General features: G+C 33.5%; 1 protein-coding gene and 1 long non-coding RNA gene across 17 annotated transcripts in view; one reads left to right on the top strand and one right to left on the bottom strand.

The window, feature by feature from the left end:
- The window catches only part of LOC141498446 (uncharacterized), a 69,034-nt gene that overhangs the window by 1,490 nt on the left and 55,860 nt on the right, over positions 1 to 11,684 (top strand). The window lies entirely within an intron of this gene.
- The window catches only part of SUN1 (Sad1 and UNC84 domain containing 1), a 56,712-nt gene continuing 46,535 nt past the window's right edge, over positions 1,508 to 11,684 (bottom strand). For 14 of the 16 annotated variants that reach the window (XM_074201624.1, XM_074201636.1, XM_074201632.1 and 11 more), the window contains 4 exons: positions 8,610 to 8,725; positions 6,324 to 6,491; positions 4,637 to 4,729; positions 1,508 to 3,265 (listed from right to left, as the gene is read on the bottom strand). In XM_074201624.1, coding sequence (XP_074057725.1) covers positions 3,152 to 3,265; positions 4,637 to 4,729; positions 6,324 to 6,491; positions 8,610 to 8,725 — 491 coding nt within the window. In that variant the 3' untranslated portion in view covers positions 1,508 to 3,151. Of the gene's footprint in view, positions 3,266 to 4,636; positions 4,730 to 6,323; positions 6,492 to 8,609; positions 8,726 to 11,684 lie in introns of those variants that run through there. The other 2 variants (XM_074201625.1, XR_012471647.1) reach the window with 2 other exon arrangements.

Genomic DNA, 11,684 nt, shown 5'->3' with positions numbered 1-11,684 from the left:
AGTAAATCAATGAAAAATCACCATGCTTGTATGAGACATGTATTGAAAGATACACAAAAAAAAGCAGCGAGTTGACAATTCAAATTAACCCTGTATAACAAATATCTTGTAAAATGTAGTTAAACATTATGTTCTTTTGAACTTTCCACTTTGTGGACAAAGCAATAAATCAGTTTTATCATTCAAGTTTATTTTAAATGTCATTTCACAGGTGAAATAAAAAGATTAAGGTTCTAATCACTGGGAATCCAGTTTTCTCTTGGCCATTTAATAGCCCTGAAAAAGTAGATCAGATTACATTTTTCAGCTTTCATGGTTGGTGACATATTCTATAATCTTGGAATGAAAGTAATTTTAAGAGATTTCCTAAATATTACATAATACAAGAAAGCCCCAATTTGGATTTACAATTACATTGTTATTCTGCATAAATCATATATACTAAGCACCTTTGTTATCAGTGCCAAGATTTTAAGGAACTAAGGGGCGGGGGGTCAGTTCAGAACAGCTTTTTACCTTTTCACTTTAGTTAATGAGAAGAATTCTTAAGAGGGGGACGATTTGATAAGGGATTTTGCTTCCAATATATTTGTTCTGTGTTTTTGACTTGGATAACCCTAATCTGATAGATGCTTGTAGTTTAGTTATTTTTTCACTTTATACAATATTTTGTCAAGATTCTCATGCCAAGACCACCCCTTTCTTTTTACTATTATTGTTTGGATTTTTTGGCAAAGAAATGGGGTTAAGTGGCTTGCCCAAGGCCACACAGCTAGGTAATTATTAAGTCTGAGGTCAGTTTTGAACTCAGGTACTCCTGAATCCAGGGCCTGTGCTCTATCCACTGCACCACCTAGCCACCCCTCTTTGTACTATTAAGAGACACTCTGCAAGATGCCCAACAAGCAAGCTGTGCCCTGAGCTTGGTGTAACAATCCTTTGTACTCACCTGCTAGATGAATTCAGATAGTAAAATCCTAGAATTGTTACACATCGGTACCAGGAGATCCCTGAGCTCATACAAGCACCTGCAGAACTCGTGTTCTGCTCATGAAGCCCTGTTGTGAATAAAACTTGTCTCATTGTTGCTGTTACCCATCATGGTCAGGGCTACAACTCACTATGTAGCAATTAGTATATATATATATATATATATATATTAAGATTTACCTACATTAAAGTGGGTCTCCTCAGTATCAAAGAAGGCCCAGTCACATATGTCTGGTTTTCTTCCTCCAACAGAATAAGGAAAGCTTTTTTCTTTATGTCCACTATTAGCAGTTTGGTTTTTTTCAGAATTAACTGTGGTTGTGAAAACCTGTGTAAAATCTTTGGGATTTTAAGAGTTAACAGCAGTTGCAAAACCTCTGTTACTCTTTGGTCATTTGTTTTCAAAGTTTTTAATTTTCTGTATAACTCAAAGGATTTACTAAGTGTCTATTAAATATTATCAATTTAAAGTTATTAATAGAGTTTAAGCGGCAGATACAACAAAATGGAAAAGAAATATATTCTTTATTATTAATTTGAAATATTACATGCACTTTTAAAAATTACAAACTCTTTATTTAAACATCTCAATAGCATCTTATGAATTTGAAGGCAGCAAAAGAAACACTACCAAAGACAAATATTTTGAAAAGCATTTACAAAAATACATTGCACGAAGTCCTATCTTGCATCTTTAAAAATAAATTAGTATTCAAAATATTCCCATCCCAGTCCCCAAATTTAATTTACACAGGATAATTTTGACTTATATATCTAACCTATAATATATGAAATACCTGTACATATTTTATCCAACTTCTCTATATAGGCATTAGTTTCACCCCTAAAAATAGTGAACAAATGCTATAATTTATGGAGTTTTTAAATATATCTGAGGACTGTTGTGCAATATACATAAAACTCTATTCAGAAAACCAGTCAGCACCATATTTTTAAGCCTTTTCCGAAAATACAATACGTATGGTAACACAAGTGTTAATCACAACCAAATAAGCCTCTAAGATCAGTCAAGCAGGAGGGCTACATGCAGTGTATAAGATAATGCAAATCCCAAATATATCCAGGAAAAATGCTCTTGTAGGGAAAAAACAAAGGTTTTAAAAATGTAAAAATGGCAGCTGAACTTGCCAGCTACTTTAGCTAAAACACTTCCAATGTCACGTGGAATAAAAATACAACTGTTTAGAACATATCAGAATTGGTTCTACAGCAGAATTCAAAAGCAAAATATCTTTTTCAGATCTTAATTTTATCTTTTTAGTATATAACTGAGAGTAATTGGAATAAGCAGCATTATTCAGACCTGAGAAGTCTCTTTAGGTCCAGTTTATTTTTAAAACTAACAAATTAAATAAAATTTTCTTATTTTGCTCAACCAATATTTGAAGACGCTATTTACTTTGAAAAGCTGCCTCAAGAAGAAGAGCATACCAGAGAACAAATTTGAAAGGTATTGCTCCCTCACCCAAATCCTGCCCCCCCCCCAACTCACAAATATAGGAAAGTAAATCTGTGTGTGGGTTAAGGCAAGTACTCACTAATCCCTGAAGATTAAGAGTTTAAGCTGCTGATAAAGACATTTTGGCTATATTATGTTTTCCCTGACAGCGATAAATATAAGGTTTAACAGATGGAAAAACATATACCAAAAAAAGTTGTCAAAAATCTAGTGAAAAAGTCAAAGTACTGGGACCAAAATCATAAGGAACCTTTTAACATCTACTTGCCTTGTTTCTGATACCAGGCAAATAAATACAAGTGTACAAATGAACTTTATGTTAACACAGATTCGAAAGGTGAATAACAAAAGTAAATGGTTTTGTTAATTATACAATTCAAACTGGGTACAAGAGACATCACCTGTTCTGTTAACTGATCTTTGTGAATCAGAGAATTAGGCATGCAGTTTCTCAGCATGACCATTTGTTAAAGGAAAAAAAAAGTTATCAATGGTGAGCTGAGCATTGGGAACATTTTATCAGTTGAATTTTCATGTATTGTCTTGCTGGTAATCTTGTGAAGTTTATTATAGAGGATAATTTTGTCCTGTGATAGAACATGCCCTCGTCCAGTGTTTCAGGTTGTTTGGTATATATATATATACAAATGTACAAGAAAAATAATGTCAATAGTATTTTTTTTACTTGAGGAGTTCTCCATGTACTCTGAAGCGATAGAGACATGTATATTCAGGTCGGCCCCAATTAGAAAAAATCCGAAGTTCCACAATCTGGAAAGCTTTTTCAGGGCTCTTCTTAAAAAAAAAAAAGAAAACCAACAACAAAATTTGAATTATTTCATATTCTTAACAAACAAGAAAATTAATCCATTAGGATACAAAGATTTGAATCCTAGGTCCAGAAACCTTAAGCTAACAAGAACAAGCTAAGAACTTCTCTTAAACTGAATTCCTTCATCAGCTGAGGAAGGAGAAAGAATCTCAACCTGAGCTACTTGAAGGGGTCCTCAAATCAATAATATATGAATGAAAGACTGTCATTTTGTTCTTTATTCAGCTCCTTAAAAATATGAAGCATCAATACCACTGCTCTCATGTGGGCTCTGATGTTTAATGTTGAACAAAGGGTTAATTCACTTCCAGGCTCAGAAGCTGGGCTAGAGGGGCTCCAAGGGCTCTTTCAGTCAAGTCGGAATTTATTTTTTGTATTTAAAAAATGAACTCTCACAACTGGGTTCATTAATAATCTAATTAAATACTTAATAAAGTCTTTAAGAGGCAGGGTGGCATAAATCTGTGATACTAAACTCCAACAGACACTGCAGCTACTGATGCATACCTAAGGATATCTGTGGGACACAATCTGACTTAAGTTTTAACAAGTAATGATATTTTTGTTTAATTGTACTTTTATTTATTTTGTTAAATATTTCACAATTAAGGCAGCTAGGTTGTGCAATGGATAGAACACTGGCTCTGGAGTTAGGAGGACTTAAGTTGAAATTTGGCCTCAGACTTAATAATTACCTAGCTGAGTAATCTTGGGCAATTTAACCCCACTACCTTGTAAAAAACTAAATGAATAAATATTTCACAATTACATTTAAATTTGGTTGGTCTCACTCAGGAGTGTTGATGATCTTGTGTTTGAAGCCTCTGACCCAGAGAACTGGTTTCAATGCCATAAAAAAACCTAAGCTATTTCTTGACACATCCTGGTTGTGTGACCCTATGGGGCAAACCATTTAATCTCCAAGTGACTCCTGCAGATGCCAGTATTCATTGGTAAAATATTCCCAACATTACTTAACAGTAAGGACACCAAAAATAAAGCCACTAATAACCATTTGGTTATTTGTCACAGACTTGCTTCAATCCAATCAATTCAGTGTACTTCATCAAAATGCACTAAAATAAAGTCTTTTCTAAGTGGAAAATTCCAAATATGGCAAAACATTAGACTACTTGTTGGGGATGATGTTTAGAGATGGTCAAATGTCCTTATTTTGTGAAAATATATATATATACACACACACACAACAAAACCTTAAAATCAGCTATACTTTTACATCTATAATAGAAAGTCCTAAAAGTCTCAATGCAGTTTCAAGCTTTAGTAAACTTAAGTACAACACATATACACTAACTGTACTTGGAGGCCCTTACCATTGCTTGAAATATCTGAAGTGATTCTCCTCCTTGATCATAAACAAATTCTCCTAGGAGCATTCCTTCTTCTTGATATTCATTGTCCAAACCCTACAGTCAAGAAAGAATTGTTAGATAAGAATACTGTGGTTAGAATTTTTTCAAACATTAAGTTTATATATTAAAAAAATTAAGAAATAACCAGCCAACAAGCCATATCTTATTCAGGTTGTCAGAAGCTTATAGTTAAACTTTTTCCATATTTACCCAAATTCCCAAAATATTGTTCTATCTGGATTAGGAGTCTGTCAACCTGGAATCAAATCCCATATCTTAGAATTATTTGTTACTTTGGACATGTCACTTCATTTCTCTGGGGCACAATTCCCTTATCTGTAAAATGAAGGATCTAGACAAGATGATCTATAAAGTGCTTTGCAATCTAATCAAAGTCTTGCAACCACTTCTCATAGCATACCATATACCAAGAGGAAGCAAATATCTTTTGATTTTGACACATCGTTTATCTTTTGTTGAAAGTATTCTAATGCTTCTTACATATACATCTATACATACATATACACACATATATGTATGTATGAATGTGTATATATATGTGTGTGTGTGTGTGTGTGTGTGTGTATATATATATATATATATATAGAGAGAGAGAGAGAGAGAGAGAGAGAGAGAGAGAGAGAGATGTACTTTTATTCAAATAGATGTTAAGGATTAGAGGTTAGGGGAAGAGATGGTAAGAATTTCTCCTGCCAGTAGCCACTAAATATCTATTTGGTCACAGGAATTGCCATTTCCTCCATTCTTCCTTGCCTACCCCGCCACACACACCTCAATCACTGGTCAGTTCAGAGAAAAGTCTTGAGGTAGTATAGAAAACTAGGGAGACTAAAGTCCCTGAAATTGCTCCTTCCACTAAGTTCTGGCCTAGGAAGTTTAGATCTCTGTACTCCTGACTGCTACCAAAATCCCTCTATTATTCTTTTCTTTCTAGAGTTATTGGGTTCTTAACCTGGGGTCCACGAGCTTATTTCTTAACTATTTTGAAAACTTTCAATATAATCGGTTTCCTTTGTCATCCTATGTATTTTATTTCATCCACTTAAAAACATTATTTTGAAAGGGGCTGATAGGCTTTACCAGACTATATCAATGGGGTTCTTGACATGTCAAGAACTGTAATGTTCCTTCTACTCTCAAGTTTCCAGTTATACACTCAGAACATCTGAATCTGATTTTTCTTTAAAAAGTAGATGAATATTATTTCTGTCCCTTATGTAGCTAAAGGTACTTCTTATAAATTGTGTCTGTAACAACTTATCAAAAAATAAAAAACTAAGGAAACACAAGACACATGCTTCTAAACATGAGTATTACTAACAAAAACAAAAGACAAACCAAAAAAACCCTTAAGTTTATTACAGATGGTAACCCCAAATTGATACTTTCAATGCATTTTCCCTTGAAAACATTGTTGAATGAAAAGGGGCTAGGTTCTATAGAACAAGACTACAATGTACATCTGCTACTAATAGTCTTTGTGGGTAATATAGGTTTATTATACATCGTTTCTATGTTAGATGCTGCTTAGCTAACTTTCAATCTCTCCGACTTTTGTTACATGTATATTTTCTATATATGGAAACCCCTAATTTATCTAAAAACATTAACAAAGAAATATACTTACATATACTGAGAATTCTTTAGGAGCACTAGAGATGTTTCCTGTTGGTGAAAGTGTCTTTGGTATATGTTCTATTGTAAAAGCAGTTGGATAGATCATCATTGATAATCTTACAACAAGGTATCCTTGAGATCCTTTAAATGCCCAGCAGTTACCTGGATATATGTCAGGCTAGGAAACAAAATAAAATAGTGACAAGACTTTTAAAACAATTTTTACAGTTCATAAACTATTACAAATTTTCAAATGTAGGTGGAATTCTTTCTTATCTTATAAACGCTAATATAATAGGACTGGATCAGAACTTTATTTTGGTAAAATGTCATTACAAAATAGTTTTGTAACTATAGTAAAAATAGATAATACCACTGATTACATTTTAGTTCTTTGCTATCTCAAAATAAATGAGCAAAATTTTTTAAAAATCCATGTTAACCAGGGTCAGTTTTGGGTTGTCTGCAATGGAGAATACCATCTGTATCCAGATAAAGAGACCTGGAGTTTGAACAAAGTACAAGGACTATTCCCTTTAATTTAGAAAAAAAACCCCGATATCTTATTGTCTGATCTTGTTATCTCTCATACTTTTTGTTTCTTCCTTAAGGATGTGATTTCTCTCTCATCACACTCAATTTGGATTAATGTACAACATGGAAAAAAAATAAAGACTGACAGATTGTTTTCCATGGTGGGGGGGGGAGAGTAAGATTGGGAGAAAAATTGTAAAACTCAAATAAAATCTTTAATAAACTAAAAATCCATGTTAACAGGGCAACTAGGTGGCGCAGCAGATAGAGCCTCAGCCCTGGAGTCAGGAAGACCTGAGTTCAAATCCAACCTCAGACACTTAATAATTACCTAGTTGTGTGACCTTGGACAAGTATTTAACCCCACTACCTTTCCAAAAAAAGATCCATGTTAATGTCAATAGAGTACATTTAATGTAGGTAGAGTCAAAAGAAAAATTGCAAATGTAAAAATGATTATTTTAATATGGTTCAGAGCAAAGAGCAAGGACTTTGAAGCCAGGGGACAAGAGTAAAAAAAACTCCACTCTGAATACTCACTACCTTTATGCAAGTCACTGTACCTCTCTGAGCTTCATCTCTAAAAGGAGAGGTTGGACTAGGTGAAGTGTGAGGTTCTTGTAACTATTAGATTTTTGGTAACATAATTTTTTAAAATGTCACTTGATGTTTCAAATAATTTGAATGGTATATTAACAAAGTAATACTTAAATGATCAATAGTGTCATTGATATCTTCATAATGCATCTATAAATGAAATATTAAAAACAAGTGAAAAAAGAAAAAAAATTAGTAATATTATACCTTGTCTGAGCTAATGTATTTCTCTAATTCCATCAGACAAAGTAGCAATCTCAGGCAAACAAAGTGATTTTCCCAGGATAACATAGTTAATTAAGTGTCTGAGTTCAAAGGAGGTTTTGAATTCAGATCTTCCTGACTTCAGGTCTGGCACTTTATCCAATGAGTCAACTTTGCAGAAGACACAAAGAAGAGAAATGGGGTACTCTATGTATGAGGAATACTAGGGACAGTTTTCTTGGATCATATAGTTTGATTAAAGGAGTAAATGTACATAATTAGGTTAGGAAAGTCAAAAGTAGCCAAGTTGTGAAGAGCTTTAAAAGACAAAAAAGTTTATATTTTATCTTGGAGACAATAAGAAGCCAATGGAATAAAGGGATGAATTTGAGCCACAGCACAGTGGATAGGCCAAGTGTCATTCTATTTGGGGGCCATGATGCAGCAGAACTTATAATAGTGGGCTCCCAACCAATAAGGAAATACCATGGGAGCCATAGAGTAGCCAGATAAAAGATTCACAAACTGCAAGCCATTAAATTACACTGGAATGTATTCAGTATTATAGTAAAATAAATATATTTAACAAATTAACATCTTCTGTCAGACTTTTCAAAATTAGTTCCCATAACCAACCTTACAAAAATAATGTATAAAAAGCTGGTACATTCTAACAAAAACAAAACCACTTTTATCCAAATGTACATCTTTAAAACTAGATTGGAAATTCTCCACTCTCATAGACAGTACTACGAAAGAAAATTTAAAAACCACATGGAAAAGATTTTTGTTTGGTTTTAATGTACAACTCTTGAACTCACAGCTATTTATTAGGTTTAGTTTAACTCTTGAAAAAAGTCAATTCTTTGTGAAGAGTGACTTGGTTGACATTTAATGTCTAAGCTGGAAAATGATTGCAAAAAAAAAAATCAGAACTTTATTTCAGACAAAATTCACTCACCTGAATGACAATCCGAGGAGACTGTGAGTGGTACCACAGAGGAATTCCAAAAATACTAATTAATGCAGTTTTGGTTTCATATGTTTCAGAACAGCGAGTGCTCAGAATGCTACCACCTTAGAAACAAAGTCATTTATTTTCTTTCAATATCATATTTGACCATTGAGAAGCAATATAATGTATCTGGTCTTGGGAATCTTGTTTTTCAAATTAATTTTTCTCAAATATCTGAAAATTGATCTAAGATAACCAATTCTCAAAGAATTTATAATATTAAAGGTTCAACATTAATATTCTAAGATTTGAATTACAATTAAGCACATAACCTTAAAACAATTTTAACTAAGTAAATATTTTATTATTTTGAATTAACTGGAAGGAAACCTAGTCTAAGAAATGCTGTATGCCTAAATGACTTAAGTCAAGCAGGAGTTCCTCTTCATATGATGGTAACATGGTGTAATAACAGGAGTATTGGAATTAAAAGATTTTCACTGAATCCTAGCCCTTCAATTTCTTTTCTTTTCTTTCTTTTTTGTTTTTTTTTTTTTGCAAGGCAGTGGGTTAAGTAAGTGGCTTGCCCAAGGCCACACAGTTAAGTAATTATTAAGTGTCTGAGGCCACACTTGAACTCGGGTACTCCTGACTCCAGGACTGGTGCTCTATCCACTGTGCCACCTAGCTGCCCCTCAATTTCTTATCAATAAAATGAGAACTAGTTGTAACTAGTAGAAGTCTAAGGGCCCTGGTCTTTCTGCTCTGAATCTGATACACACTATGGTCTTCAACCTCTTATAGAAATAATCACTGACATCAAATAGTTAATACACTATCAATATACTTACAGAGTATAAACACAAATGCATATATAAGTATATACACATCACAAATGTTTATTTACTATATTACTTACAAAACTTATTAAGAGTTGTATAAAGCTTTCTATTTCTTTTTCCCAATTTCTACCTCATATTTTTAATTCAACAAATTATCAAGTGAAGGAATATATTCATATCATGGAACTCAATTTTTCAAAAGTAAGGTAATACAGTGATAACAGTACTAGACTTGGGAGTTAAGAGAGATCTGGGCATTGAATCTCTCCTCTGTGCAATTAAGTGACTTGTTTGATGGTCACATACAACTTCAATTAAGACTCAGTTCATCTCTAAAATAAGGATAATATATAGCATTACCTCATTTAATCCTCAAAAAAATGAGTTAAGGAGGTTAACAAACACTAAAACACAACATAAATTTAAGTTACCAGTTAGAAAAGCTTATATATCTATTATTTACGAACTAGCCCAAGATCAGAGAGAGTCTGATCATCAAAGAGAGGGCTAATAGAGTGGTAATTTTTTTCAACCATGAAAATTTTCAGACTCTTTATGATCTGCATTGGTGGAAAGAGTACCCATAAGGATGAAATTCTCAATTCTTGAATTATTAACTTATTACTTCAAGAGGCAACTAGGTAGCATTAATAGCTAGAGCAGGGGCCCTAGTATAAGGAAGATTTGAGGACAAATCCAGCCTCAAACACTTACTAGATAGCTGATGCTGAGGAAGTAGCATAACCCTGATTGCCTCAAAAAAAAATTTTTTTTTACTTTAGTAGCCATCTTACATGAGGTTTTCTACATAATCTGGGAACAATTTAAGGACTTTTGAAAAATGAATCCGGGGCAACTAGGTGGCACAGTGGATGGAGCACCAGCCCTGGAGTCAAGAGTACCTGAGTTCAAATCCAGACTCAGACACTTAATAATTACCTAGCTGTGTGGCCTTGGGCAAGCCACTTAACCCCATTTGCCTTGCAAAAACCTTAAAAAAAAAAAGGAAAAAGGAAAAAATAAAAATGGATCCAAGGATTTTGCTGTCCAATTTGGTTCAATATACATATCCCTACAGAATCAAACTTTTGGGTTTCTCCTGTTGCATGAGGTTAGGATCCATTTCTGCAAATCAAGTTAAGCAATGCATGCACATTTTTGTGATGCCATAAATAAGAGGCATGCATTTGGCAACTCCCAGCTAATGCAGAGAGTGTTCTCCCTAAAATCAAGAGGAACTAAGTTTAAATCCAGCCTGAAACAATCACTAGCTGAGTGACTCCTGTTTGCTGTAATTCCTCATCTTCAAAATGAACTGGAGAAAGGAATATGACAAACTACTCCATTATTTCTGACAAGAAAACCCCAAATGGGGACACAAAAAGGTGGATGTGACTGAACACAACAAAATTGTTTTAACTTGTTTCAAATTTTTTATGTTAAAATGAGGCAGGAATTGTGAAGTAATATAAAAAAGTACTATGGGGTGTGTATGTGTGTGTACTTGTACATATAAGCATCACAATTTGTCCACACAAATGATGCCTTCCACCTAGGTTGATCGACCCCTAAACAGGCTCTTACTCATTGCTTCTGATCACACTGTTCTACTTACAGAAGAAGGCCTTTCCTCTAATCTCTGCCTATCTAAATAGACCCCCAAGTTCCACATATTTCAGAAAAGCATTTCTAACAACAACTTACAGCAATATATATATATATAGTGTACCAGTCTACAATCAACTTTCCCTTATCTTAATTCCTGCTACCAACATAGAGCTCATCTACCAGTAATCTTTTATTTTATCTATAGGTGCCTCTTAACATTGATTTTTTCATATTTTGCCACTGACATTTTAAGTTTTTAAACATTCATCCTCAACAAGTATTTATGCAGCACCTCCTCTGTGCCAGTGATTGTTAGGCACTGGTCTCATATAACACATCAGGTGCTTATGATTTGGAGAATAAATGACTATGTAGAATAATATTGAACTAACTCACAAGTCTATTGTGAGAATCAAATCAAATGATATAATAAACTGTTTTGCAAACTTTAAAGGGTTACATAAATGTCAGTCACAGGTACTGTCCTCAAAGAATGGATCAAGTCCCATTATAACAATAGGGTTTTTTGGTATTAAATTTCACAGTGATAGACACATTACAGTACTATGCACAAAATCAAACATGCTTGGTATATATTAGATTAGTGGTCTAATAAGAGAATTTATATCTA

Source organism: Macrotis lagotis, chromosome X, assembly GCF_037893015.1.
Source record: "Macrotis lagotis isolate mMagLag1 chromosome X, bilby.v1.9.chrom.fasta, whole genome shotgun sequence".
NCBI classification, from domain to species: Eukaryota; Metazoa; Chordata; class Mammalia; order Peramelemorphia; family Peramelidae; genus Macrotis; species Macrotis lagotis.
The sequence above is the reverse complement of the archived record's forward strand: the minus strand, read 5'-3'. Positions and strand labels throughout refer to the sequence as shown.